This window comes from Bombus fervidus, chromosome 8 (genome assembly GCF_041682495.2).
Source record: "Bombus fervidus isolate BK054 chromosome 8, iyBomFerv1, whole genome shotgun sequence".
Classification (NCBI taxonomy): domain Eukaryota; kingdom Metazoa; phylum Arthropoda; class Insecta; order Hymenoptera; family Apidae; genus Bombus; species Bombus fervidus.
In genome coordinates this window covers 4917998-4944953 of record NC_091524.1, presented here as the reverse complement: position 1 = coordinate 4944953, position 26956 = coordinate 4917998, and the positions used below count along the sequence as shown (strand labels likewise).

General features: G+C 33.7%; 4 protein-coding genes across 10 annotated transcripts; 1 reads left to right on the top strand and 3 right to left on the bottom strand.

The window, feature by feature from the left end:
* Positions 1–2292: 2292 nt before the first annotated feature.
* On the bottom strand, positions 2293–6398 carry Sac1 (phosphatidylinositol-3-phosphatase SAC1). The gene is made up of 8 exons (XM_072008960.1): positions 5754–6398; positions 5549–5640; positions 5134–5474; positions 4940–5051; positions 4506–4852; positions 4049–4426; positions 3808–3975; positions 2293–3732 (listed from the first exon to the last, which is right to left on the bottom strand). The coding sequence occupies exons 1-8, from the start codon at positions 5789–5791 to the stop codon at positions 3454–3456; spliced, it is 1755 nt and encodes a 584-aa protein (XP_071865061.1). The 5' UTR covers positions 5792–6398; the 3' UTR covers positions 2293–3453.
* A 367-nt stretch (positions 6399–6765) lies between these two features.
* On the top strand, positions 6766–9079 carry Mdh1 (malate dehydrogenase 1). Its single transcript, XM_072008962.1, has 5 exons — positions 6766–7016; positions 7358–7553; positions 8031–8353; positions 8434–8811; positions 8890–9079. Exons 1-5 carry the CDS (start codon positions 7014–7016, stop codon positions 8989–8991), a joined length of 1002 nt encoding a protein of 333 aa, XP_071865063.1. The 5' UTR covers positions 6766–7013; the 3' UTR covers positions 8992–9079.
* A 193-nt stretch (positions 9080–9272) lies between these two features.
* On the bottom strand, positions 9273–23263 carry Ufd4 (ubiquitin fusion-degradation 4-like). 6 transcript variants are annotated; one of them, XM_072008953.1, is made up of 22 exons: positions 22942–23263; positions 22315–22364; positions 21345–21484; positions 21039–21273; positions 20632–20972; positions 19498–20551; positions 19175–19297; positions 18058–18451; positions 17795–17830; positions 17330–17596; positions 15761–17221; positions 15385–15671; positions 14787–15047; positions 14507–14714; positions 14115–14315; positions 13730–13986; positions 13438–13608; positions 13150–13365; positions 12825–13069; positions 12116–12686; positions 10941–11977; positions 9273–10856 (listed from the first exon to the last, which is right to left on the bottom strand). In XM_072008953.1, exons 1-22 carry the CDS (start codon positions 22973–22975, stop codon positions 10574–10576), a joined length of 7872 nt encoding a protein of 2623 aa, XP_071865054.1. In that variant the 5' UTR covers positions 22976–23263; the 3' UTR covers positions 9273–10573. The 6 variants fall into 6 exon arrangements, with proteins under 6 accessions (XP_071865054.1, XP_071865055.1, XP_071865058.1 ...); XM_072008954.1 differs by having other exon boundaries at positions 13438–13596; XM_072008957.1 differs by lacking the exon at positions 14115–14315.
* A 918-nt stretch (positions 23264–24181) lies between these two features.
* Positions 24182–26500, bottom strand: LOC139989748 (uncharacterized). Of its 2 annotated transcripts, XM_072008297.1 has the most exons (5): positions 26212–26500; positions 25974–26116; positions 24981–25875; positions 24490–24906; positions 24182–24422 (listed from the first exon to the last, which is right to left on the bottom strand). In XM_072008297.1, the coding sequence occupies exons 2-5, from the start codon at positions 26100–26102 to the stop codon at positions 24370–24372; spliced, it is 1494 nt and encodes a 497-aa protein (XP_071864398.1). In that variant the 5' UTR covers positions 26103–26116; positions 26212–26500; the 3' UTR covers positions 24182–24369. The 2 variants fall into 2 exon arrangements, with proteins under 2 accessions (XP_071864398.1, XP_071864396.1); XM_072008295.1 differs by having other exon boundaries at positions 25974–26499.
* Between the last annotated feature and the right edge of the window lie 456 nt (positions 26501–26956).

Below are 26956 nucleotides of genomic sequence, written 5' to 3'. Positions count from 1 at the left end.
TAAGTAGCTACGTAACCGACGTACGTACACAGCATACCCTCGCGATCCTACATGTACGCGGGTTGTACACGCGCGGGCAGAGACCACGGTTGCACGCGACAGCCACCCTAAGTGTGCTACCAGCGATTTGCCCAATCGGGAAATCGCCGCGTAAACTGTAAACGACGCACAAAACGTTCGAGCTAGCAAATTGCTCGGCACAAAAGCGAGATTTACAGAAACCACCAAGCTACCTGGATGACAGAGAGATCGCTACACGAGGTCTAGTCTCCCCGAGGATCGTACAATGTCCTTGCATCGCGTGTTTGCCGAAGGTGGAAATTGCTCGTGTCTCTCGTATTTGCTTAATGTTATGGTTTAACATGGTGTCAGAGTATCATTGAATACTTAATGCTTGGAAGAAAGGATTTCTAAAGGAGAAAATGAGCTAGTGCTGGCTACCACGTAAAAGAGATGGAAATGGAATTGGACGATTACGCCAGCAAAAACGATGACTCGCCTGGAAAGTGCATTTCTCGAAAAAATTTCCATCGGTGTAAAAGAATAGATCACGTGGCGTTGAAAAGCTCTCTTGGCGCGCTATAAAAATCCGCTATCAGATCGCTTTCCACTCGAGGGGCGTGAAGCACGTATAATGGCGGGTAGCCGCGTTTTCCACGGATGCAAACCGGTGAACGGTCTACAGCCACGCGTGCGAGTAGGTGTAAAACCGAGCAATGACTACACCCCTACACCTCCGCTGTTACTAGGAAATTCTCTCCATCTCTCTCTCCTCTTTTTATCTCTGCCATGAAACACGAATACCTTCAACGATTTCGTTAATTTTGAACGCGCAACCAGATTTTCGGTATTCCACTCGATTTTAGATAAAATTAACCAAAGAAACGAATTTCTCCTTTTCACCCGATAAATTATTCATGAATTTCGTTTTAACTCGACACCCTCTCGAACGCCTGAGATGACCCTACCAAAAGAAAGTGGATATAAAATACTGTTTACAGTTTACACCGCGTGTGTGACAGCAATGAATAATACTCGACCTCCAATGACGATAATCGGTTTTATCAGATACAAAAAGAGGAAATTGGAACATCAAACGAACAGTGAACACAAAGTGAACCTCAACTCCATCGTTGGGGATAGTCTTCTTTCTTTGTCGAGCATCGAACACGAAGATTTCGTGGCTGCGACAGAAGAGGAGAAATGGTAATAAAATCGATGCCCTGGATCTGTCGTCGGTTTGTAATTGAATCAAATTAATCACCCTCGTCGACCTCGAGTCCACACTCTTCTCATCGTTGTAGGAGCGCGCCGCTTACCATCTCCAATTAATAGCAGAAAGCTGCACGTTTCGTTGGAACTTTATAAAACGAATCCAATTACGAGCGACCGTTTGTCAAAGGCTCAAAGCCACGGAAAGTTTCACCTCGGTTCGGAAATGACGTCGCCCGCCTGTTTTTCTTCCCTTCGTCTCTGTCAATAGGAATAAACGAGAAGCCGACGGACGCGGCCGACCCGCCATTAGCTTTAAAAGATACTCAGAAAATCGTATAATCAAGTGTACCGTCTGTTTACCACGTCTGGCTACAGTCGATCGTGTATTTCATAAATATTCGGCTTGTATTGATGGAAGTTGCAAAATAAATTGATAGGATTCGTGTTAATCGGAGAAAGTCTGTTGGTGGCAACTGTCCCCTTTCCTTGATTAAATACAAGAAAATAAATAAACGTCCTGTCAAGGATCGTCCTACATTTCGATACGGTGAACTCCTAGAGCCTCTCACCGATTCCCTAAACTAACACGTATCACGAATCTGACCGCGAGCAATAGGGCAGCAATTCTACCTGTTTAGCTAAACATCTCGACTGCTAAATTAATTATGCTTTCTGAAAGTACATGTTATGTCCTTGATGATCCTTTAAAAGGTTCCTGGCTTTCAGAATGCACTCTTATGATACCGTAAGTAGAAAAGTGCCGTCTATACACAGACAACGCGGTACTAGAAGTTGTATAAGATGCTGTTTGTTTTTTAAACTAAGCATTGATTTAATTTTTAAAATTACGAACTTTCTCATAATGAACGAACGTCAAAATTTAACAAGAAACTATCTATTTAATCTATTTTCCCTATGCTCTTTACTAAACAAACTGAATGGATTTCATACAATGGTTAAAGTTTACTCGTGCTTCGTGTAGGGAAACATGTAGATTGAACACCAAAGCAAATACGAGACGCCTCTACCTCAAGGTAAATAACAATTCCCTAATTGCTGCTGAATTTATATAATAGATAGACTGAGAAACGCTGGTTGTTTAATTAATAAATCAACATTTGTATTCCAAAATCATTTAGCATTAAAGTAATAAATGAAATTACAATGAAAATCGATGCAACTATTCTTATCTATCCCCATTACAACTATAAAAATACGTCACACGTACTTTCAAGAGAAAAACTAATTTATTAACGCATAACAGATCAAAGATATTAACTGGATAAATACCTTACTATGAAAATTAGTTTCTAAATATTAAAAAATATTCTTTTACCAGAATATCCCCCGATCTTTTATTATAATTAGAATGACTATATGAAATTGTAACTGATAATTATTACATTCCTATGATACATTACAATCTTATAAACATTACATACTTTGGTTCGATATTGCCTACAAAATTATCAGAATACATAACACTGCATGTCTTAGAATGCAAACCGTTCTTTTAACTAGGGATTGTGGCATTTACACATTATAAACAATCGTTAAGATTGTATTACTTGTTAAAACCTGCTTTTTTTCATTAAAAGATGTATTAATTTATTACTAACTTCGCTCCGATTTTGCTTACATTGCAAATGCATATATATTACATGCCATCAGGCACCTGCAATAAACAGAATTTCAAATAGTGTATATTGCAGGTAATCTATGGACGGTAGATACTAAATGCTATATGCGAATTGATTTTATATATGAGAAAATGTTACTCAAAAAACTCTTTACAATACTTTACTACATTTTTTAAAACGTGTCAAACTAAGTGAAGAAGGAATGAGTAGTATTCCTTACACCTTATTCTACTTGAAAATGCGAGAGCATTAACAATATCTTAATTAGAGATATCAACTACACTCTTAATCTATAAATATATATATATATATATGTACATCAATAAGAACACATTTGCCCCATTTCACTACATTTACCTCATTTGTAATATTAGAACTACGATTTCTGGAACATAAAAATGCGAGAATACATACGTAAAGCTAGATTTTACAAATCTAAATATTGGATTGCCCTGTAGCTTTTTCAAACGAACGTGTTAATACTTTATGATACGAAAATGTAATAAAAACTTAAATAGTGAAAAATAATAAGAAATTTGTAACGCTTCTCAGCTTAGAAATATTATATAATATATGCTACCTGAACTTAAAAAATTTTTTAAAGTAGTTTAGGTTTATCCACGTATTGTTTGCCGTGATGGATAATAGTTGCAAATGTACCAGCTACCATAGCACCCCAAAATAGCATATACAACAAAATTTCAGTAGTATATCTCGAAGGCAAAATTACGTGAGCAACCAACATGGATGATGCAACAAGGAGTACCAAAGGGAACGTAGCATAACGCCAATTCCTTTCCGATTCTAAAGGACACTGAAGTAACGTACATTCACCATCTTGTACGATGTACCGACCCAAGAATAAGTCCAATGAGTCCTGTTAAATGAATATATTGTAACTTATCATATGTAAACAATAACGAGAAATCTTTGAGAAAAGAAAGTTACATACTTGTCTATAACCGTCGGTGAAATTATTTTTATAGTATCTTGTTAAAGAATTCAAACCATCTCTGATTGCACCTAATTTAGTTCGTTTTCCAGTTCGAGTAAAATCTGTCTTCAATGCACCAGTACCTGAGTATTGAACACTTATAACGTCTGCATTGTCAGTCCAAATCTAGAACCAATGTTTTATATGAAATAAGAAATTTGAAATAGAAAAAAGAGCACAATTAAAGTTATACTCCTACCCGTTTGAATTGTTCTTCGACGCTAGGATGATCTTCAATTTTTCTAAGGACCTGCAACCTTGGTAACACATCATTAAGAACTTTCTTTGCAATCATACTTTGAACAACATTAGTTCTATCAAGACAATCGATGCAATTGGTACGGAAAACGCCGTCTTGCGTCGATAACAGTGTCCCATCTTCCAACAATAAAAAGTAACCCATCTGTTCTAATTCGGGAGCTAATCGATCGAGTAATACATTTAACCGATCCCATCTCAATCTTCTACATTCAGCATGAAAATCAAAACTTTCGTACCGAACGTTCTGATTATTAATTCGTTGTACTACATTGCCGTATGCTTTTTCAAGTACAGCTTCTGGACCACGTTGGTCAATCTGTATTAAAATTACGATATTGGAATTAGAGTAGCCGTGATAAAAATTTAATTTCCTTCAATTCTGTTTATCAACTTACTAAATTTATCAATATTTGCTTCCCATAATGAAATATTTGAGTTTCAAAATGCCGTGCACAGGCAGTTTGATGATCCTCGTGAGTACTCAATTGAGGTTTAGGTTTATATTTCAAATTTGGTGCCTGATACCAGAATAAAGGAATAGACCCTCGCGTTTGTACAAAAGACATGCGATGTCCATTAAATTCAACTAGTTGCTCTGTTTCTACATAATTAGAAACATTACCAGTAGTGTCTATGCCACGTGAAAACAACCTTGTTCCTGCACGATGCACACTTCGTCTAGATACTACACCCAAATTAAATGATGTACTACCAGTTACAGTAATAGTATTTAATGATACAACTAAAGAAACATTAAGGAAGATATATATGTGTGTATGTATATATCTATATAGTGTATTCTTTTCTTTTCTTTTGCTTGCAAGGATACATCCATGAATAATAGGCAGACAAAATTTATATTGCTCAGGCCTTGATGTTAGATCTTGCAGGAGATAAGCATTCCATACAAATCTAAGGTCTGCCCTATCATGAAGTGGCATCTGTTTGATAAGAAAATACATACTCCATCATCAGACAACAACAACAATATAGAGTGATAAAAGTAATAAAAATAATGATAACCTGTAAAAATTCAGGAGGGGTGTTTTGAAGTCTTTGCATTGTATGACTGAGATCGTATGTGTAACTAAAATAAAAATAAGGTGTATTTAATACAGATTTAATCATTTCTACATATGTCGAATTATTTTGCACTTGTTTTTCACTAAGATGTAATGAAGATTTAGTATAGGGTATAACATCTGTCGAAACTAGTTTAAAAATTTGATGACCAGCTATTGTTCCAACTTCTGCAGCATCTGTTATTACTATAAGATATCGGCACGCTAATAGTCTTATAGTTCCTACTATACCCCATATCTTTCTACGACTTGCAGTTGATGGAATTTGACTAGCTGTGCCAGCTGAAATATGAATGAAATGCTTAGAAAATTTATCTTACAATAATATCAAATGCAATCTACATGTCATTAATTACCTTGCATATAAATTTGCTGACTCACTCTATCAACTACAAGCAACACTTTAGTTCCAATAGGTTCTACATAAAACTTTTCAGGTGTTATGTATCTGAAAAAACAGTCAATTATCAATATAGTTAAGGAGTCACCACATGATCCTTCACTCTGACTAGCTATTAATTACTTAATTTCACTAAAACAGCATGTAAAAATGATACTCACAAATATAATTTGTCATATACATCTGTGTGTAACTTCATATTGTTACCAAGTATTTTCTACAATGCGTATTACGAGAATACAACACAAAAGATCAATTAACAAAAAGATTAAATACAACACAAGAGAAAAAATAATCTATAATGACAATAAAAATTATGATCTATACATATACGCGAAGTAGATTATGATGTAAACTTAGCTAGACATTAATTATCAAACTGTTGTCAACTTAATCTTTGAATTAGCATGTTCAAAATTTGGCAAAATCGGAGTAACCTCCGCACTTATCTAGTCTCTCTTATTCTTCACGACACGATTCACTATACACTATACTTGACTATACAGTGCTGCTATTCCATGAGCGTAGCAGATGTTGAAATTTTAGGTTGTCATAGTAGCCAACATTTTCTTGTTCATGTTATCGATAATATCACCTCACTGAATAAATATGTATTTAACATTCTGCTTCAGTAAAAATATCTTAGTCAAATAAAATAGTAACTCTTAATATATATGTGCATATCAATGTATATAGATCTGCAATTAATCAAAATGAAATTTTTTAACAAAAAATATAAAAATTCATGTATAAAATTCCAATATCATGTTGAAATTATATACCATGGTATCCGTTTATACCCAATATTTAGATGGGGAACTCACGCCACTAACTTGAATAGATTATTGACTCTGTAATACTGCTAAATAGATGGCAGCATATTAAATTCCGATTGGATACTGCGCTGAAATAAATTTTTGAACTTCTACGTGATACCTGTAAATATTATGCAACAAAATTTTACATATGAAGTATGACATTGAAATAAAACGAAAATAAATGTTTATTCCACATTTCTTATTAATAGGTCTCTAATTTACTAGGCACGCACAAAGCCCTAAGTATATTCACATATACGGAAATAAAAGCAGCGAGAATTTAGTTTATACATTATTTCTAATAAAATATTAACATTTTTTGATAATAATGTTATACTAATTATGTAAAAGATTGCGTCTTTTTTATATACATTATATAATTTATAAATTAAATACTGTAACGTTCTTGTCGATTGAAGTATGGAATAACATAATTAGAATACTTGGTCTCCAGTACTATCAGTCGAATTGAAATCTATCTTCCAGTTCAGTCGTCATTGCACCAATCATTTTAATTGACCTCAACCAGTCCTGGAGAGTTCGATAAGTGTGTTCAGTTCTGTAATTTGAGAACAATATTGTTATAGAAAATCAGCATAAAAGATGGTAAGTCTTAAGAAATATGTTAATTGTTTTATATCATAAAAATAATGGAAAATGTTTTAGAACTTAATATTCTATGTAATATAATTGCTTAACCTACATTCGACCTTCAACAAGTTTTCAAAGCATTACTGCTTTCAATTTACTATTTATCAATTATTGTAACATACTATACTGAATGAAACCACCTGTATTAAGGGAACTATTATTTAATAATGATATGAGTTCAAAATGAAATACTATATACAAACTTATATTTATGATTGGAAATTGAAAATATTATTAGTTAAATTTTTAAAAATGTATGTCCATGCGAATAATCTATGTTTTCTTAAATTTTTTAGAGCGAGCCAATAAATGTAGTGGTTACGGGAGCTGCAGGGCAAATTGCATATTCTTTATTGTACCAGCTTGCTGCTGGTTCAGTTTTTGGTCCAGATCAACCAATAAATCTTCGTTTATTAGATATTCCTGTTATGATGAAAGTATTGGATGGAGTAGTTATGGAATTAGAAGACTTAGCTCTTCCACTTCTGAAAGGTAAAATTATATAAATTTAATAAATATAAATTTATGATTAAGAAATTATTAACAATGTAAGAATTTAAAGCATACTAGAAAAAATATATAAATATATATATTCTTTAATTGCATGTCTTAGGAAAATTGTTGCACATCCGATAAATAGAAGCCACAAAATTATATATTAAATATAATACAAAAATATAAAAATAATATATAGAATATATAAATCATAAGATTATGATATAAAAGTAAATTTATAAGATTTCTTTCTCATGATTCATTTTATATGATAAATAAGAACATATAAATTCATAAGATCATATAATTTATAATGTAATTATGGACAGAAAACATTATGTAACATCAGTGTTATGTAAGAAACTAAATCATATTTTTAAGTCACTTTATATTTTAATAAAAATGCATTATATATGTATACATAAATATATCGTTTTTTATATTTTATTTACTGTATGAACTTTTTATTTGTAGAAGTTGTTCCTACAGCTGATCCAAATGTAGCCTTCAAAAACGTAGCTGCAGCCTTTCTTGTTGGAGCAATGCCCCGAAAAGAAGGAATGGAGAGGAAAGATCTCCTAGCTGCTAATGTAGAAATTTTTAAAGTTCAAGGAGAAGCTCTAGACAAACATGCTCGAAAAGATGTTAAGGTCTTAGTTGTTGGCAATCCTGCTAATACAAATGCCTTAATTTGTTCTCATTATGCACCTTCTATTCCAAAGCAAAATTTTACTGCTATGACTAGATTGGATCAAAATCGTGCTCAAGCAGCTTTAGCAGCACGACTAAATGTACAGGTAATTAGTTTCAACATTATATTAAGCATAAATATACTTCTACTTGAAAAGTAAATGAATAATTTCATATTTCTAAACAGGTTGATAAAGTAAAAAATGTCATTATCTGGGGCAATCACAGTTCAACTCAATATCCTGATGCAGCTCATGCTACTGTAGCTCTTCAAGGTTCCACTAAACCAGTGCTTTCAGCCATAAACAATGATAACTGGTTAAATACTATTTTCGTGGAAACAATTCAAAAACGTGGTGCAGCTGTGATAGCTGCTAGAAAAATGTCATCTGCAATGTCAGCTGCTAAAGCAGCTGGAGATCACATGAGAGATTGGTGGTTGGGTACCAAACCAGGAGAATGGGTTAGCATGGGAGTGCTGTCTGATGGCAGTTATGGAATTCCAAGAGATGTTGTGTTCTCTTCCCCAGTTACTATAGAAAATGGACAATACAAAATTGTTCAAGTAAATATTTTTTATATCATTTTTTATATTTATACATACTTTGGAAACAAAACAATTACTTACACTGATTCTTTTCAGGGACTTCCAATCAGTGACTTTGCTAGATCAAAATTAAATATTACAGCCAAAGAATTAGAAGAGGAACGTGCAGAAGCAAATAATGTGCTACACAAAAAGTGACTAAGATCAATAAAGTATGGTACTGAGAGTGACTTACTTGTTTCAGCAAAATTATAAAGAATAAAATAAAAATTTTTAATGATATGAATTGTGATATGTATGGCCATACGGAATTCATGTTTTTAAGACACAATATGTTAGTAGTATATATTGGTGATACATGATGTGGGATCTAATGAGATATCTATACATCTTTTCTAACTAGTACAGGAATTGTTAAATACATATGTTTATATTCATAAACTGTATAAAACATATAACAAATTATATTGAAAAACATGTTATACTTTATAACGTTTTTTTCTTTTATTCTTTCCCCAAGAATCAATAATAATTTATATTACAGTAATAGTAACTATTCCTCATGTCGATATCATTAATCAATCTTTTCACATTTATATTATTTTCATATCTTCTTCTAGACACTATTATTACAAGTATACTGATTTCCGCCTATAATTATAATTATTGAGTGAGCATTAAGTAGCATATTGTACAAAGATGCAGAGTGCTCAGCTTGCCAAGTCTTTATAACATTTTCATCAAAATGCTTTCAAACATTTTATATCTTCTTTTTCGTGTATTATATTTAGACACTCGCGCGTCTTTATAAACATGGTGATGCATTGATATTTAGTTAAAAGAACAAATATTTGAAGCTGTGAAAATTGGTCTAGATGCTAAAAAACATCGTTTTCATTGTGATTGATAAAAACTTAGCACTTTGCACAAGTAAATTTTGATTCACATCTTATACGTTTTTATAACGCTGTATACATATATGTGAGAGGCATTCTGATAAAGAAAATAAAACTTTCATTAAAGATAATCCCCTTTCTTTTTTACATATGAATTACTTTCCAAATACGACAATATTCCATAAAGAAGACAATACGAACATTCGTTTTAAAATGAGGAACTGTAAAGTTTTTGTTCCACAAGAATAGCAAATATACTTGAAAACACTCGCATAAATTACATTTGTTGAGAAAATACAATTTCTATTGTATCCGGATAATTTATAATATAATTGTAGCCAATACCTGGAACGGATAACCTATGTTATTAAATTGTAAGTTAGCTTTTTACATTAAATAAGCATTTGATATCATACTACAGTGCATATCACAATATTAATTTAAAGATCAGTTTACTCTATAAGAAACTAATATCAGTTCAAACAATACAACTTAAACGCATAACATAAAGTAATAAAGAAATAATTTGTTATCTTTTAAATTATAGATATTTATCAAAATAGACAAATTTAAACATATCAACAAATAACATTAAATATTTAAATATTTATGATACATTATGAATTCTTAATAATTTCTTTTAAATAATTTTGGATATCGTAAATATTTCCGTTCCAGGATGCACTAAATTGTTTTTGTAAACCTATACTGATTCTTATTAAACAATTGTTTTAGCTTTTTGTAAATAACATCAAGACCAAAGTCGACTTTTGCGTATAGATTACACAATATAATCTGTGGAGCAAAGTTCGATTCGCTCATTTTAAGAGCGAATATTTTTTACTGCGTTATCGCAGCAGTTCCTTGCCTGAGCAGAAAAGAGATTAATTTAAGTGAAATCCTCTCTCTCTAGTTGCTGCCAAGAGTCTTTCTTTAAGTATTTCTTCAGTGGGATATTCTGGTAATTTTAAATAATGAACACAGGTGTTAACAGAGGGATAACCACCTGAACCAGCATCTACTTTCCGCACAACAGTCAATCTAGGATGTAAATTACATAATCCCCCAGGAGGTAAAGCTGAACATCCAGTAGCAAATTGTAAGAAAGCCTTCCTTTCAGGACCAGTCAATGAAAGTAGAACATTGACAAATCTTTGGAAACCAGGACTAAAGCAGTAAAAAAGTATATTCTATTTAGTAAATTAGATTATGCAATAGTTAGTTATCTACATGTATTTCAAATATCCTTACCTTTCTCTTGTGTAACCTAGTTTTGGCTCAGTATAATTTAGCAGGTCCTCTCTGGTCCATTGTGGGTTTTGTTCTCCACAAAGCATAGCCCTTACTTCTTCCGGACTGAAAGCATGAAGTTTTTCCATTGGGAAGACTTTTGAAAAACCAGATTTAAACGACTCTAGTTGTCTTGAAATTCCTCGATCAAGACAGAAATTAATTGTCGTCTCAGCGTATTCTCTTGCATTTTCCATAGTAACTGAAATCTCCGCACCTCCTTCTATTAATTCTACCTGATTATATGCAAAGATTTTGGAACTTGGAGAATATGTCATTGTTAAAGACAAATCTTCAATAGGCACTGACATTCCGGATGAATGAGTAATATTTAATGTCGTTTCTTCGTCGGTAGAATTACGACCATCGGAAAGCGTTCTATCACGTTTAGCAATTGCCGTTTGTACCTCTTTCAAGAATTCACCTCTTACTGGATCGACAAGTACTAGATCTTCAATATCCAATAATCCAGCATACCAAGAAGGTGGTTCTAACGAAGAGTATGCTGTATCCGCTTCACCCTCTTCGGATATAAAGCTACTCGACATACTTGAAGATATACTTTCTTGTGTTACACCACTAAGACCAATCTTTTCATTTACATTGTTTGTGATGTCTCCGTGACACATTAATTTTAAGAAAGGACGGGATAATGGTAAATCTACTAATCTATTATCCTGCAAAACTTTTGCCAAGAACACGCCCAAAAACCAGAAATGTCGAATAGCACGATCACAAGCTGCAGAATCTTGTGGTAAGGGAGCAGGAAACAGTCCACTCGGTCGAGTTACATAATATCCAGGAGGTCGAACCTGATCTCCAGAAACTCGTGATTGATCCGTATCAGGCGAATTTTCATCATCACATAACCATAAACCTAAGTCTTTACGTTGTAGTTCAGCAGCAACTAGTGCAAAGAACTCTAATGTTGGTCCAAGACCAGTTCCTTCTTCGCCGACAAATTCCACTTCTAGTATGCTCTTCCGACTTGCATGTACCTATTATATACATAATATAATACATATAATATATATACCTATACCTATAATACAATACAGTTTTTCTATCTTTTCTTCCAATAGAGATAATGTATTATACTGTAAACATTAAATTTAATTATTAAATTATTAACTTACCTTCATTACTTGTTCTGCCCAGTCTAATAGTTTCTCTCCCCTAGGTACACTAACTCTTTCGTGTTTAAGTCTCCCAACGCGGAACTCATGAATGTCATCACGTCGTGGGCTTAAACCTGGTGCTCTTTGTCTTTCAAGAACAGCATCCCTTTGTGTTTGAAGCCACACAATGGATCGCGAGGCTCCGAAGGCAGTACAACTAAAGTACAATCGTCTAGTTTCAAAGGGTAATAAAAATGGACAACTTCTTGCTAGTTCTTCGCACCAATTCGGTAGAGCCCCGGCAGCTAATGCTAGAGGATCTTGAATTTGTTGTACTATCTTGTTTGTAATTTTCTTTGAAGTAAAGTCATCTGGATGAACCCAACATGTTGATTCCTCAAGTTCTTCATAATCGATGTGTTTACCGTCATCATTAGTAGTGCTTAGTACATAAACATGCCTCAATAGTTGCAATACATCCTCTACACTACATACTGAAGAATTTTGTGCTGTATTACGAGAATATAATGTAACAACTGGTGTTGCTCTTCCAGATGATTCTTCGTCCTTTGCTTCTTTATATATTATACTATAAAAAAGCATAGTATGTAATTTATTATTATTATTATTATTATTATTATTATTATTATTATTACTTATTATTATATATTTACGTAGTATGTAAATATTTAATTTTTTATTATACATTAAAGAATAAATATATTACGTGTAAGTTGGTTCCCATATTCTTCTTAATTTTTCTTGTCGACTACCCAATTCTGTCAGTTGCATTAATTCTTGTACTTGTTGGAAAATGCTGGCGTGTGGTTCTGTAAGAGCTAGTTCAACATCTGATACTCCAGGAAGGCCTGGTCCTTTTAGTGTTAAAGAAAGTTTCGGCATTGGCAATGAGCCTGAGCGTGTGTTTGACTGAGTTTCACTACCAGGTGGTGGAATCTCCAAATCAGTGGTCTATAAAATATTTCATAATATAAATAAAATTATTATTATTATCATCATTTAAGTCTCTTAAACTTTTTTATTCAATTAACCTGATTAATATTAGTTCGTCCAGGTCGTGGATCAAAGGCAGGAATCAGAGCAGAGAATTGCCGTTTCAAAACAAACTCATCATCCCATGCACGTCTCTTACTATTTTGAGGAGTTTCTTCTTCCACAAACGCTGCTAGAAGATTACGACTTACCATTACATCTTCATAATCACCATCACAACCCTCTCCTTCTTCTTCATTTTCTTCATCATCTTCCTATAAAAATAGGACACAAAAAATAAATATTCATTCCTTTACATTAAAATAAAATAATCTTTCCTAACGTACTTCTTGATCATTTTCATCGTTGTCTTCTTCTTCTTCAAGAACGCCATCTTCATCGTCTTCTAATTCAGTCAAAAGAGTTGGTCCACCTGTTGTTCTACCTCCACTAGCACTAGAACTTGCAATACCCCCGCAAGATTCCAAAAAATCTTCAAGACTAACCTGTAGCCATAACTGCTTATTACATTATATAGAATTATGTACTTTACTTTAAATTTTATATTCATGGCATATAATAAATATTATTTCACAACAAAAACATTTTTTATATTATTTCTTGGATACTAAGCTTTACCTGTTCACTATCACTACTTGTACTAGTCAATGACATTGTAAGTGCTTGTCCTAGGCCGGGTCCAGTCGTTGTCGTAACACCACTACCAGCTACTTGACCACTGCTGGTTAAACTTGGATAACTTTGAGCAGTACTAAGTAAACCTCCAGGAAAATTAGGACTCAAGGCAAGTCGAACTAAACTCGATACAGAATTAGGTCCACGTGAATTTGAACCAGCATTAGAATTGGAAGCAATATGTTGTCCACCTGTGGGTCCTAAAAAATTTTATTAGTAACTTATATCACTAATTTATTAAAAAATACAAGCATTACATAAAATACAATTAAGAAAATTAAATTATTAATATACAAATACTATTAAGCAACAATACATAGACACAAACCCAATGTTCGTCTTCGAGCCATTGCAGTGAAGGTTTCTAATAAACCAGATGCAGTTGTTGGTTCCAAAGTATTGTTAGCATCAGAACAAGCAAGGTTAGGAACAGACACAGACATAGGATTGGTAACAACAACAGGACATCCACCTGCTGTATTTTGTGTAGATGAGCTAGCTTCTTTGTCCCGACTACATTCTTTGGCAGCTAGTTTAGAGGAAACATGATTGTAAATAACAAAAAAGAAGGACAAAAAATGCATTTCTTCATAAGTGAGTTATAAAAACTTTAGTGTAGGATTAGAATCTTTACATTATTTTATTTCACAGTTATTTTATATTAAAAGAAAAAAACAGTAAATGGGGTATATAAACCAAGATTAATAATAATTATCATACCATCAGTAATCCCGGAGTGATGCCTTTGAACAGATTTAATCCTTAATGAATTCTCTTCTAATTCACCTGACACACTGATTCTAACAGGCACTAAACTAAGTAATTCTCCACTCAAAAAGCTATTAGTATTATTGCGTAATCTGTCGGCTCCTTCTCTGACACGATCCAACACTTCAGTAGCTTCAAGACTTAATAGGCCTGATCCTGGCTGTAAAAATATTTTACATTTAAATGAATTGTAAACATTAAACAATTATCTTAATAACTACGGGTGTCACACCTTATTTCCTCGCACAGTTGCAAAAAATGGTTTTGAACTACTAGATGCTCGATTGCTGTTACTATTGGCAGGACAATCAGTATTAAGGGCGAGACTCTCAACAATTGTTGCCAGATCACTTGTCACAGTAGTGTCAGGCCTGGGATGTAATACAACGGACAATTCGCTCGTTGAATTTGCCCCACCTTCACCGGTTACAGCAACAACCGCTTCAGCGCGAGCAACCGACAACACATTTTCAGCTATCGACTCAACGGCTTGCTGTTTATTATAAATACAAAATTGGCACTATATTAGGCGAATTATTTTTTACTCTAATTAATAGTAGCATGTCTTAATGCTTTATGTCAAATGTAATTAAATCACGCATAAATCACGTATACTGCGGAGCTAGAAAGATGACTACCGAGACAATACGTCACGTGTTGCTATATATTGTATGTGTAACACTTTCAACCAATAGACGTTAATTACCTTAACGTTTGTGTTGAGTCTATACAAAATAACTAATCAGACCCACATTCTTTACGCTAGTCTTCTTTCCGGCTCCGCATTATATATAAATGACATATAAAATGATAAATATTTTAAATTATACCTTAACTGCTAAATTATCCGCACTTGCTGCTTGATCTGTAGAAGCTACTGAACCACGCATCGCATTATCAGTACAATCTGGTAAACTAGGAGTACTACTGGATTTTCGTCCTGTTAAAACTCCGCCACCATTTTTACTTTTTGTTCCACTATCTGTATCAAGACCAGTACCAACTAATCTTAAATCGTATTTTCCTTCTGCACCCATTCTATAAGAATTAGAACCACCGTGATCCCATGTTACATCTATCCAACCATTGTGTAATTCCCCTGTTACTGTGCCTTCACCTGAAATAATAAAGAAAATCTATTAATTCAAATACTAATTGAATAAAAACAACATTTGATCAATAAATTTCATTTTGTTGTAAACATACCAGGCGGGACACCATCTTGATCTCTCCATTTCCAGTCCAAACCTCTAGCCACTCTAGCACCAGCGACTAGATGACGGAGAACTTGAGCTTTAATTAATCTTCGTTGTTTTCGAACTCCAGCTTCAGCTTCTCTAGCTGCACGTCCCAAATCTTCGCAAACTCCAGTAACTTCTCCATAAACTTCAAATCCAGATACAGATAAATAATGTGTTTGACCAGAAGCATTCTTTCCAATTTGTTGTAATCTTAAATGACGCCAGCCCTGTGTTTCATCAGCTGGTGGCTCTAATGTCCAACTAGCTGTACTACCAGGCTCATTTAATGATGAATCATCTACATGAGCGTATAATGTTGTCCAAATAACACCATCCTTTGATGCTTGAAACATCCAATTCCGCAAGGCACTTCTACCATAGCCTCTTGCGTGCCTCAATGTGTAAGCGCTTGGAATAATCCAAACTCCTAAATCAATCGAAAACCATGCACGCCTATCATCGTTTGTATGACAGTTTAATGCTGATGGATCTCGACTTAAGATATCTTCAAGGTGGCCATATGGAAGATTTCTTCCATTACTCGATGTAACGACGACTAAACCATATTGACCGGGATTAACCCATTCGGTACAAGTTTTTGCATTTGTACCAATCCAATACAACAATCCATTTTCATCAAAATCATACTGATATTTAAAAGTTATCCTATTTCTATCTTTTAATTTCTTAACAAATGTAAAAGTTGACCTATCGTGATCATGCCATTGCTTTGCTACCATTTTCAATAAATGGTTTTCTAATTGTTGTATAGTACTTAATGGTTCCATTTTTAAACTTCGACCAGACCTATCAATTAAAGAACTTTCACCAGTTGCCTTTTCCAATCGAAAACGCAATCTTCTTGTTAAAATTTGTAAGCCATAACCTGAACCTGGTGTATCATACAAGTAAACAGGTAATTTTTCAATAGATTCTAAGACTGAAACCAATTTATGGACTAGAATTTTAGCAGAATTATGCTCTTTGTTAGCGTCTCTTGAGTGAAAACAGTTTTTAAATACTGCTATTCTTTGCATCCTGAGTTTTGTTGCTCGTAATGTAGGTGGTTGTGGTCCTGGTGGAGCTGCTAATAATGAAAGTAAAGTTTGCACAAGCCCGCTAGAATGAAGTTCGTATGCAGAAACTCTCCCTTCCTCGTTTAATAAATCTTTAAGTTCTTCCAGTGCACTTTGTAGTATATTACGCCACTCTCGATTTCCCGATTGTTGTTTTTGGCAAGCTTTTTCTATTTGACTAACAATAGTTCCTAGTTTAGCAACTACTCCACGTGGCTGTGCTTGGGCAGCCTTAAAATAACATTCATAAATATCTTGAGCTTGTACTTTAACTTTTTGTTTAATAGCTTCAATTTTAGATCTCAATCTTTTTCCCCTTTTACCAGCCCAACCTGCTGCAAATTCTGGACCTAAAAATAAAAGATAATAAAATATTTATTTTCTGTAATAAAGTACTAAATATTAACATTAATATCAATTTATTCATATTAGTACATAAATAAAAACTGAATACTTACCCAAACTTGTTTCTGCTGTAAAGGAATGCTTAGTACCACGATTTGATTCAAAAATAAATCCTGGTAAGTCTTCTCGTAAGATTGTTGCTTGTTGTTGACCATCGCTATTATGTATGCACAATTCACTCTCTTTTCTACTAGATAATGCCCAATTTCCTACCACTAGGCGGGTCGTACCAGGACGTGAAAGTACAGGTTGACTCACAGAATTTGGTTTAACTTGACTTCGTGCTCTTTGTAATTTTTCCAAAAACTCGCCACGGTTTTCTGCAAAGTATACGTTCTAGTAATTGATACAGTTAGTAAAACTGCGAGTGGTGTAAAGATTTTTAATGAACTGAATAATGTTGTGGCAGAGAATGTTTAAGTCATGCAGAAATAAAGGAATCTCCATGCAACTGATGATGTACACTGAGAGATAGGATAGCGTGCACAACTAGGAAAGTTGAACATGTGTGTACCTACCTTCAGTGGTAAGCGACTCTGTGTTCCTCCCCTTTCCTGTAGGCAGTTAGTAAAACCAGTTATTTACTAAACTATTCCCCTCGCGGAAGTTAATCACAAATGAAAACGATATAACATAAAAATGTGGTTCCAACAGAGTCAGTTTATTTGTCGCGAAGGGTGTGTGAGGGTGAAAAGAATACTTCAACAAGAAAGATAGTGGCAAGATGGACGAGACATAGGTGATGAATTTTATGTCGATATTAAAAAAGAGAAAAACGCACCTGATGTGTCTGTCCCGCCTTCTGGACTGCCGCTAGAATACATTGTTGCTAATTTTCCATCGAGTATAAATCTAAACCATCCATTACTTCCATTTGATAGTTCTAAAGCTGCTGCATCAGACCAGACATATAAGCAATCACGACCTCTACAAATACACCAATCTCTCCAATGATAAGCTCTTCCAATTAAAAGTTCTCTCGCATCTTCCATTCTTTGTTCTTCAGATTGATTTGATTCTGCTTCTGGTTCTGGAACAGCCTCTTGTGGTCCAGCCAAAGCAGCAACTTTTGAAAAGACTCCCAAACGAGCAAAATGTTCTAGAAATTCATCTTTGCCTTTTATCATCAAATCTTGTATCATTTGCAAAACCACTAAGTGTCCATCCTCATCCTCCTATTAAGATTAAAATAAAGATGTTGTAAATACAATGCTTTATAAATATTTGAAGTCCAATTAAGTCAAACAAAGATTTCTGGTCCATTTTTTCTTAATTTAATATAAAATAAATACTGCACAATTTCTTATAGAACATATCTATAGTCCTTTTATTCAGTCATACTTTGTATGGCACGAATATAACAGCACAAATTTATTTATGAGCAAAATGATTACGCGATCCATTGAAATCACAAGCAAATGCCCATTAATCCCATCAGCAGCAGGCAGACAGTCAATAGAAGTGGACAACCAGCTTCGTGTCTAATCTATCATAATTAACACCTGTTTAGAGCAATTTCACTGGCCATTCACTGAAAGATCTGTGTGTCCTTCACTGTTATTATTTACAAAATTTGTACCTTAATGATCTTCTTACATCACATTTTATGCTAGAGAACAAATTGCACGTTGATTCTATATATTAATGCACATGGCACTTTTTGGTATTTATATGCGATGTAAAAAAAATTTTCTCAGCAAAGGAATAAAACATGCGCATATTTGTTAGATCTCACCCTTTATACGAATTGTGTCATAAATACATTATGTTAATAGTAAATGAAATCTTTGCATAATTATTAATGAGATCAGTAAAAAGATAGTGGGATTTACGAATAGCATGTAAGGGGCACAAAGGACGTTTCAACTAGAGACTGGCAAATATACAACAGACGTTACCGTCTTATCAACAATGTAGTTCAGGGAACTGGAAGACTTGCGCGATGCGAGACAACGCAATTTTGGGCCAATTATCGGCTTGAGAGGCGGAGGTGGTGGTGATGGTGCTTTTATCTCAAGCTCCTGTGAACAATCTTAACTAAATCACTAGCATTGTCTGTCTTGCTGCCTGTCTGCCTGCATGAATACTAAAGATTTTAAAACATTGATTATACTATCTTATATGAATCTCGCAGGGCCTTAAAAAGTTTGTATAAACTAAAAAAAAGAAAGAAAAAAGAAAAAGAAGAAATAAATTTATATAAAAAATATTGTATGTTTACCTCATTGTCCAGTACATTGGCAATTACTTCTACAAGCATAGCACCACAGCTTCCCATTCTATCAGAACCACATGTTTCAATAAGTAATTCTGGTTGAATATAATGCACCATCTTCCTGATTAAACTTAAACTGGCTTTCCTAATGCTTGGCAACATAGATGATTGAAATGTTGCACAGAATACTGGCAATAATCTTCTTAAGTATACTGGAGCCATTTCGGGATCACCTTTTGGTTCTGTGAATTCTGCTTCTGTTTCTGGTTTCCTATGTTCTTGATTTGGCAACATCCATTCTCCAGGAGATTGTAATATAGCGGCAACTTCTCTATGACCTTCATCTACACGTTCTCTAGCTTTATCCAATGGCGTTTTCCCATCTTCATCTCGCAAATCAGGGTTTGCCCCATGTCTAAGTAATACTTTAGCAATAGCTGGTCTTCCAAAACAAGCAGCATAATGCAGACTAGAAGATCTTTGACCTTTATTAACATCTGCTCCTCTATCACACAAGAATTCAACCATTTCTTGAGTTCCGAATGCGGATGCCCAATTAAGCAATGTTTGTCCAACATCATCCATAAAATTAACTCCAATGCCTCCAGAATCTATGGCTTCTATTAACGCATCCGTGTCCTTTGACCGAATACAATCAATCAACTGTCTATGAGATTTTTCACCAGCGCTTTCCGGGCGCCTAAATCGTGGTAATACGGGACCGGATGGACCACCGCTTGTATTGCGGCCTAATGCTGACCTTCCTTCGAATAGTAAAACTAACAATAAATCAACTAATCTCATGGAATCAAGTGCACATCGTTCATCTCCTTTTAAAGCTTTCTCAATCGCGTCTGGTAGTTCAGAACGTAAAAGATCATGAGTTATAGATGGTGATCCCCTGCAAAGTGTTGATAGAAGACTAATTATAGTAGAAACAGATGCGCAAGAATTCGCTTCAGGAGTAGGAAGTGTTGTAGCTGTACTAGATGGTGGAGGTGTTTTTGGATTTCCAGAAGTAGTTGCTATTGATGTACCAGGCCCTGCTGCATTTGATAACCTATTTATAAACAGAAATAAAAGGATTATTTTGATACTTCTGAAATAAATATCTGTACAAGATTTATCATAAAATAATACCTATACAAAAGTTCAGAAACTAATCCATGGGAGGCTAATGGAGCAGGATCCGTGTTTCTTCTTGAAAATCTATCAGCCAATGATGCAAAACAACGGAGTGCTCCATCAGCAACATGTGCATCCTCATGTCTAAGTAACATTGATAAAGCTTCAACACAATCTGGCAAAGATTTATCTTGAGGTTCTACTTTCCCACATAAACGGGTCACCACAGCCATTGCTGAATGTAGTGTATCCCTGTGAACAAGAGCTCCATGCTCCCGAATAAAGCATAAAGCACAAGGGAGGCCACCAGCTTCGAGCACAGCACCCGCTTCCCTCGCACAGACAAGTTCTAATGCCTACAATAACATATATGTTGAATGTTTTTTAATATTATATTTGAGAACAATCAAATAATATAATACCTTTATGCATTGTTCAGCTAGGTCCCTACTAGTTCTAGAACCTAATCCAGCTCCAGATAAACGACTGCAAATAGCTTTCACAGCACCTTCCATGGCTATTACTCTGCGTATACATTCTGGTGAAAGATCAAAGTAATATGTAATAGCTCTAGCTGTCACTTCTAAAACACTATCTGGTGCAAGTTCATCCAAAAAAATTCTACATAATGCAGGAAGAAATGTGCGTGGAGGACAGCTAAAATAAAGTACATTTTATTATATTTTATTCAGTTAAAATAATAAACATTATCAATGTTTTCAACATACCATTCAAAGCATCGATCAACATTATCAGACATGAGCAATAACATGCACAATTGCTCTAAAGCAATTAACTGCATGTCTCTTTCATCTCCTTGGCCCATACTGAGCCATTCCAATAAAGTTTCAGGATCAACATCAGCCATCTTAATATAAATTATAAAAGAAGATGATCAGTATATGGAAAGTACAAGTCTTAATATACTCCTATATAAATAATATTAAGGAATATGTTTAACACGTTCGTCGCCACGTTGCACATATCTATGCGATGAGTATACTTCCGTGGAGGCCCTGTTACCAAATGATGGTGACGCTCTTTTTGTTCGAGTTAATTAATTAAATATACGATATTATATATAGGATATACAACATAAAAATATTAAAAACACATTATACCATACTTTTTATTAATTTATATTCTGGATAATATATTACATTATCCTATATCGTATGGTATTCGTTAAAACATTCCAAACACATTTGGGGTAATTTTGAGCACTTCGAAAAATAGTTAGACTCCATTATCACTACTCTCCTCACTTTCAAATATATTTTCACATTGTTTACTGAACATTTTTAGGAGGAAAAAATCACTGATGTACGTCTCACAAGTATGCTTTTCGACTAAATGAAAGATCTGAGATATCTGCCATGAGATCCCTCGGAATACTCTAGCTGGATAGCTTATCGCTTTCTCCATTTCAGAAATAAATAATCTTTTCTTTACAATGAATCGAAGCAGATAAACAATGAATCGAAGGAAATAAACAATGAATCGAAGGCGATAAACGATGAATTCCTGCTTGTTGCTCTATTTACATTCTGCATACCAGCGGTCGGATTTGGACCCTGCAGGAAACTTAGCCGAATCACGTTGGGCGACGAACGTGTTAATACTTATATAATTACAAAGAAATGATATAAAAAATATATATATATTTTGTAAATTTTTTTGTTGTATAACAGAACTTACCTTGTAAGTTTTATAGCACCAATTACCTAAGTATACCTCAAACTGACAATCTGGAAACAAAACAAATATATGTCAGAATAAGTTAATATATATATGTACATTAAATTTTAACATAATATTAATCCTACTTAAAAATGCAAAATTAATAAATGTCATTGGAAAGTACCTAAAGCATACTATATTTAATTCACAAAAGACCAATAAGAAATACAAAAAAGAAACAAAAATAAATGTATAAAACTTCTTATGGTACGTCTATATTAAGAATTACATTGACAGCATTCTCCTTTCTCAGTTTCTTTATGGATAATGAAACAGCTTCTAAAAAAGTTCAGCTATGTAAATATCAACGCAAATCATCGATGGATTATAGTTGAAGAAATTACGTATATTACAAATAATAACACGTGGTTATAAATTTGATATCGCAAAATTATGCTTGTCGATGAAGTACAAAGAAAGGTGAAAAAAGTTTGTCATGACGACGGCTGTAAGCGTGACACTATTTTAATAACACAGTGTAACCTTCAGGGAATTCAGAGAAGCAGTTGCTGTGCAGGTGCACATTATGAATTCAATATGCCTAAGAAATAATTATCTATAGTTTGGTAAATACGACCTGCTTACACAGGGAAACGTACCGTTGTGCACAGTATTCCATTATTCGGAAGGGGTCAGGTCGCCATCCTTCCAAAGACGTGTCGTTCTTCACTGCGAAAAACAACGTAACAATATCGTCGCGCTTGGTCCGTCAGTGACACGAAAAGTTTATCGCACTAACGGACCAATAAAGCACTCCTCCGCACAAAAAGATCTCACTTTACCCTAATGTCGTAGTATATATTTCGCCATTTACGCGACGTTCAGTATAGTTAGTATATAGTAACTCGCAACTCTCTAAAAGTCGTGTTTTCAGAAGTGCGTACGTCGACGAGCGATTACTGGCAGATTTTCATGAAATCACGCACAATTATGACTGTACATGTATGACTGTACATGTATGACTGTACATGTATGACTGTACCCGACGCTGCACGTTGTATATGCATACAACTATGTATATACATGGTGATAGATGGGCACTTAACACGTTGAACACTCAACTCGACTGTGGCGCCGTGGTGGTCACCGGTGACCGGCGATCCAAAATTTGTAAAAATACATAATTTAAACAAATGTTAATAGTTATAAATTTTTTATTATTACCATCGTTATTACAATGGTGTGATGAAATTAATGCAGTATAAGACATATAAAAATAATTTTATTTATACATAAAATATGCATCTATTATGCATGCCCCCCCCCCCAGTGGCTATCGAACATGGAAAAAATCCCTATTTCCCTATTACCTTAATGAACAATAACTCTAAGGAACGTTTCGACTTGAAAGATGTTTGATGGCAATTAAAGGTCTTGATAATAAAGTAAAAAATGCTAAATCTTGTGACAGTTCTTTAGGATTATTGCGGGTCCGAATAAATATTATCGAGGGATGGATTATGATTTATAGTAGGTCCCAGGTGTAACAACATAGAACAATTATTTAACAACGTGAAGAAACAATATGAGAATTGATAACCGCAAAAAATAAGTGAATCGCGCGAAATTGCACTTCAGCGCCACAGGAGTTACCGGTGACCTCAGTGAGATAAATTCATCATGATTATACACCGTAACATATCTCTTGTAGATAATATTTCAACATTATATGTATCACATAATAAAAAATTCATCGTGGCGCCACGTGCAATCCCTGTAAAATTAGCGTGGCATTCAACGTGTTAATACTACATCTCTAAAGGGTGTCACTTCTTCTTAATAATGTTCTTTTCATAAATATAGTCAAATTATTAATGATAAGATATTTTGCTTTTAGAAAAATTTATAACAAAAATAAATCATATATTTTTTACACAACCTCACTGCTATACCTCACTTTTATAATATTAACATTTAAAGGCTTTTAATACAATTATTCCTTGGTAAAAGTTAGTTGTAAAATACTATATATTAACATAACAGTATTAATGAAATAATATATCAAACTAAATTTTATTTTCTTCTCACAGCAGTTTTGCAATGATCTTTTCTCTTGCGCTCCAATGCTAAAACATTTTCAATTATTTAAAAAATATTCTTTTATACATTTAAACATTACCTATATACATATACCTTGTCTTTCATTTATAATTCTTGTTCTTCTTTCTTTCAATTGAGTAGATAAATTTTCTAAAATACTTTCAATAAAATTATCTATAGCTATTGATATATTCATTGATGATATTGGTGCTCTACACACTGGACATTCGTTTTTCTTTTTGATCCATAGGTGTATACAATGGTGACAAAATGTATGCATACAATTTAATGTTGTTGCTTTCACAAATAATTCTGAACATATACTACAAGTTAGTTGTTCATCCATTATATCATTAACTTTATTAAATACACTTTCTTCTTCTTCAGTCTTTATAGTAAGCTGAGTAGTATTTGTTAAATCTATTGTATCTATAGTTTGATATTCTGAAGGATTATCCATAACTTCTAAAAATATACAACTATCACTGAAAGTTTTGGAAGACCCTGCAACTATACATAACAAAGCAATGAGTTTATTATAACTTAATAAAGTATTTAGTATTTTTATTATAAAAAGAATGTACCATCATTTTCTACTGTTCCTAGTTTAGCTTCTTGTTCTCTTAAAGTCTTTTCTGCTATTTTTAATTTCTCCTCTAAAACTAACTTTTCATTTAACAGTTGAGCTTGTATACTTTTTTCTTCTTTAACTCTATTCTCCATCATATTTTTCCATTCAGTTTGTTGTTCTTCTCTCCACTTTTCCATTTGCTCTTTCATTTTCATTTCCAACATTCCTTTCTCAAGCTTACTTACACTTAATGCTTTTTGCCACTTTTGTTTCTCTTCATTCAATTTTTTTTCAAATTCAACACGTTCATTTTCCAATTTTTCTAATAATTCAGTATACCTGTATTTTAAATATTGTTCTTGAACATCACCATATTCTATTTTCTTTTTTAATGTTGTAATTTGTTTTGTAAGATCTTCAGCATTCTTTTCCGTAAAATTTTGCTGCTTTAAAAGTTGCTCTAATTGCTGTTTTAGTTCATCTTGTTGCTTTTGTTCTATTTGTAATTTGTCTTTAAGAACTTTTTTTTGACATTCTTGATTTTCTGCAAATGTTTTCTGTTCTACAAGAACATTGTCTAATACCTGTTTGTCTAGCTTAGGCTTTTTAACTAGAACATTGTCTAATACCTGTTCATCTAGCTTAGGCTTTTTAACTATGTGTTTATATTTAATATCAAAGGTAAATAGATATTTAAATTCTTCAGATTCACTAAATTGTATAACATCCCCCTCATAGATTCTTTGACTCTGACCAGATACTACCGGAACAGCATTAACAAATGTAGCAGAAGAACTTACATCTTTAATAGTCCACTCGTTTTCTTCACATCTTAAAATACAATGCTTTCTAGATATTACTGCATCCAAAATGATTTCATCATTATCTCTTGCACGACCTATTCTAAACTGTGAAGAAAATTTTTAATCAATGTTATTAAGAAAAAGAAATTGATTAAGGAAATTTATTAAATAAGATAGTTTAAGATTCATGTTTGTCAAAATACCTCATTTTTATCAATGTGAATACTATGAGGAATATAATTCTGATTATTAATTCTTATTAAAGTAGGTGCGTGTAGATTTTCAGCTGAATCATCCAATGTTGTCCTTTTTCCTACTTTCGAACCTTCCATCGTCCAAAGTTATTCTTTCATAAAAAAAAACAAATTAAGAAGGATTGAATAATGAATTTGCTTTTTTAATTATATTTGCTTTTTTATTGTTTACAGCGCTTTGCTTTACATTGTCTATAAGTGCAGGAAGATAATAAACAATAGAGTCGCGCGATATAGAAACTTGTCCAAAATTCTTGACTGAATTTTCTGATTCCCATAAAAATAAACTATACATAAACACATAGAAACGACATCTCGCGGTAAATTTTGAACAGCACAAAGGGATAGATGCATAGAATTTTTAAGGATGATGTAATAGTAGAGTATTTTCGTCCAAAGTCTACTAGAGGGCTTATCAGGCTTTATCTAGCAAGTTCACGCTTTAGACATCAGGATAGGATGAGATGTTCAGAAATTGTACTTGTAGATGGTGCTTGTTGCCAGAGCATTAATAAGTTCTTTTGTCATCGAATCAGCAACCATCTGGCGGCAAAGTGGGGAGTGTCCCTACAAACTTATACAGATCATGGCATGAAGATAAAGATATAGTATGCACACACACACACACACACACACACACACACATGTCGGAGATAAAAGGACAACGGGACCCCCGTTGGAATCACTCGAAAAAACCCTAAGGCTGTGGCGATTATGAAATAAAACAAATACAGTTATTCGAAACTTGAGACAATGAGCTTGGATTCGAGGCGACGACCGGTCGCCGAGCTTAGCCACGGTCACGGGATGAATGTTCTACCTAACGAAGACGTGGAATTGCATAGCATGTTATCGTTCGATTGTTGAGTCCAGTAGTTGATCCTGTATTTGTGACAATAAACGATATCATCGATTACACGACGATGAGCGAC